This window comes from Notothenia coriiceps, unplaced genomic scaffold (genome assembly GCF_000735185.1).
Source record: "Notothenia coriiceps isolate Sejong01 unplaced genomic scaffold, NC01 NC01_scaffold00006533, whole genome shotgun sequence".
Taxonomy (NCBI): domain Eukaryota; kingdom Metazoa; phylum Chordata; class Actinopteri; order Perciformes; family Nototheniidae; genus Notothenia; species Notothenia coriiceps.
This window is the reverse complement of record NW_011339234.1, coordinates 260-2,551: the sequence shown is the minus strand read 5'-3', so window position 1 is coordinate 2,551 and position 2,292 is coordinate 260. Positions and strand designations below refer to the sequence as shown.

General features: G+C 40.3%; 1 protein-coding gene across 1 annotated transcript; it reads left to right on the top strand.

The window, feature by feature from the left end:
• Positions 1-205: 205 nt before the first annotated feature.
• LOC104943682 (creatine kinase U-type, mitochondrial-like) lies at positions 206-1,758 on the top strand (the record flags this gene model as incomplete). Its single annotated transcript, XM_010769136.1, has 2 exons — positions 206-344; positions 1,621-1,758. Coding segments are annotated over exons 1-2 (237 nt in total), but the record flags the coding sequence as incomplete, so codon positions are not given.
• Between the last annotated feature and the right edge of the window lie 534 nt (positions 1,759-2,292).

The following is a 2,292-nucleotide window of genomic DNA, read 5'->3' as shown; positions in this document are numbered from 1 at the left end:
TTACCTTGGTTGGTGATTGGCTAATGGTTACACAAGCCAAAACATCGTTATGACATCATAAAGTGGCCAAAATCTGATCAGCTCATTTTCAGACAGGTTTTTATATAAATGGATCAGGACAAAAAGACATGTTGATGTAGAAGAGACATGAAAAAGTGGACTTTGGATAATAGGTGACCTTTAATTGATTGCCTGTGTGTGTCTCTCAGGTGGAGCGTCTGATCCAGGAGAGAGGCTGGGAGTTCATGTGGAACGAGAAGCTGGGGTACATCCTCACCTGCCCCTCCAACCTGGGCACGGGCCTGAGGGCCGGCGTGCACGTCAAGCTGCCGCTGATGAGCAGGGTAACACAGCAGTATTAATAGAAGGAACAAACTATTTATATTCATATTTCAGCAGATCATGAGGCATCTTTTGTGCCACTATATTACCAGTTTCACACGTTAAAAATCAGAGCTGCTGCATGGTGTTTTAACATCAAAGTATTACGCTCTGATATTATAATTAGTAAGTGTCAAAAAAGCATGAAATCTTATTGATCTTTGCTGTATAGTATTTTCTCTATTACAGATAAGTATGAGTTAATTCTGTTTCATCTCTACTGTTTATGTCTTTTACAAAAGCCAAAATTAGTTGTTAATAATAATAATAATAATAATGCATTTTATTTATGGGCACCTTTCAAAGCTCTCAAGGACACCTTACAGAGCATAATTAAAAACAAGCAACAAAGAAGGTCAAACAGTAATTCGAGACTTAAAAAACAAAGATTTAAAAACAACAATCAGTTTAGAGGAATTATGATATAGAATACGGCAGTTTGAAAAGGTGGGTTTTCAGGCAGGATTTGAAGGTTGAGAGTGAGTCCACATTGCGGATGTCTTGTGGGAGAGAGTTCCAGAGACGGCTGAAGGCTCTTGACCCCATGGTGGTCAGGCGGGCAGAAGGTACAGTGAGTTGTTACGGCAAAAGATCTGTGTACTTTTGCAATTTGGCTCACCTACATTTTCATAGTGCAATTCACTGCTGTTCTAAATATGGACACCTGCATTGTCATGACTACATAATCAAGAAGCTTGCAAATGGGGAGCTTTGCTAACACAGCCAAACATTAAGCACAAGTCATAGCAAGCTAGCTGATATAACGTAAGCCAGCTCAGCGTGTGTCTGTTAACGCACGAAGCTCTCGCCAACAACTAAAAGACAGTCCAGAGGTTTACTCTTGTCCGGGCCTAATAATAGCAAATTGATCATTATGCTAATTCAAGTGCTTTGAAGCTGTATAGAATAATAATAATAATAAAGCTTTATTTATATAGCACGTTTCATACACATGCAGCTCAAACTGCTTTACAAAATGAAACATCACAAGTTAGAATCAAACAACAAGAAATTCCCCTCAGATTATTTGTTAAGAACTTTAAAAGGTACACACAGCAAAATATAACATGTTATCAGGTTAACAGACACAAGGAGGTCAAATGTAGATAATACAAATAAAATAAAGAATGGTTTCTCTCCGACAGATAAGACACAAGAAAACTGAGTCGATGCAACAATATAGGTTCAACAGAAATACAAATATTAATAATAAAATAACTCCTCTCCCCCACCCCCAAGGACCCCCGAATGAGTAAGATCCTGGACAACCTGCGTCTGCAGAAGAGAGGGACGGGTGGCGTGGACACCGCTGCTGTAGGCGGGACGTACGACATCTCCAACCTGGACCGCCTGGGACTGTCTGAGGTGAGAAGCTGTGTATAATAATAATACGTTTATTTAGTATAGCACCTTTCACAGAAATAGAATTCACAAAGTGCTTCACAAGTAAGAACACAAGACCACAGAAACATGAGAACAACATGAGGCAGAAACTTAAGGTTAACATAAAAACAAAACACAGACCACGTGGAGTCCTGAGAGGAACAAACATGAGAACAGAACACATCACACTCAAGTAGAAACAAAAGCCAATGTCAAAAGTAGGTCTTCAGTAGTTTTTTAAAAGCTTCTACGGAGACTGCAGAGCGGATGTCTTTAGGGAGAGAGTGTTGGAGCTCCACCTGAAAGGCACAGTCACCTTTAGTTTTTAGACGAGACCGTGGGAGAGCCAGTAGGCTGAAGACCTAAGTGACCTAGTGGCGATGTAAGGATGGAGAAGGTCACTTATATACTCCGGTGTATTTCCACGCAGTAGGCTGAGTGAAGGAGAACGGTGCGAGGAGCAATTATCTACGTTTCATTCAGTGGGTAAAGCACAAAGCATGTTTCTGTTCATTAACATCTATGGAT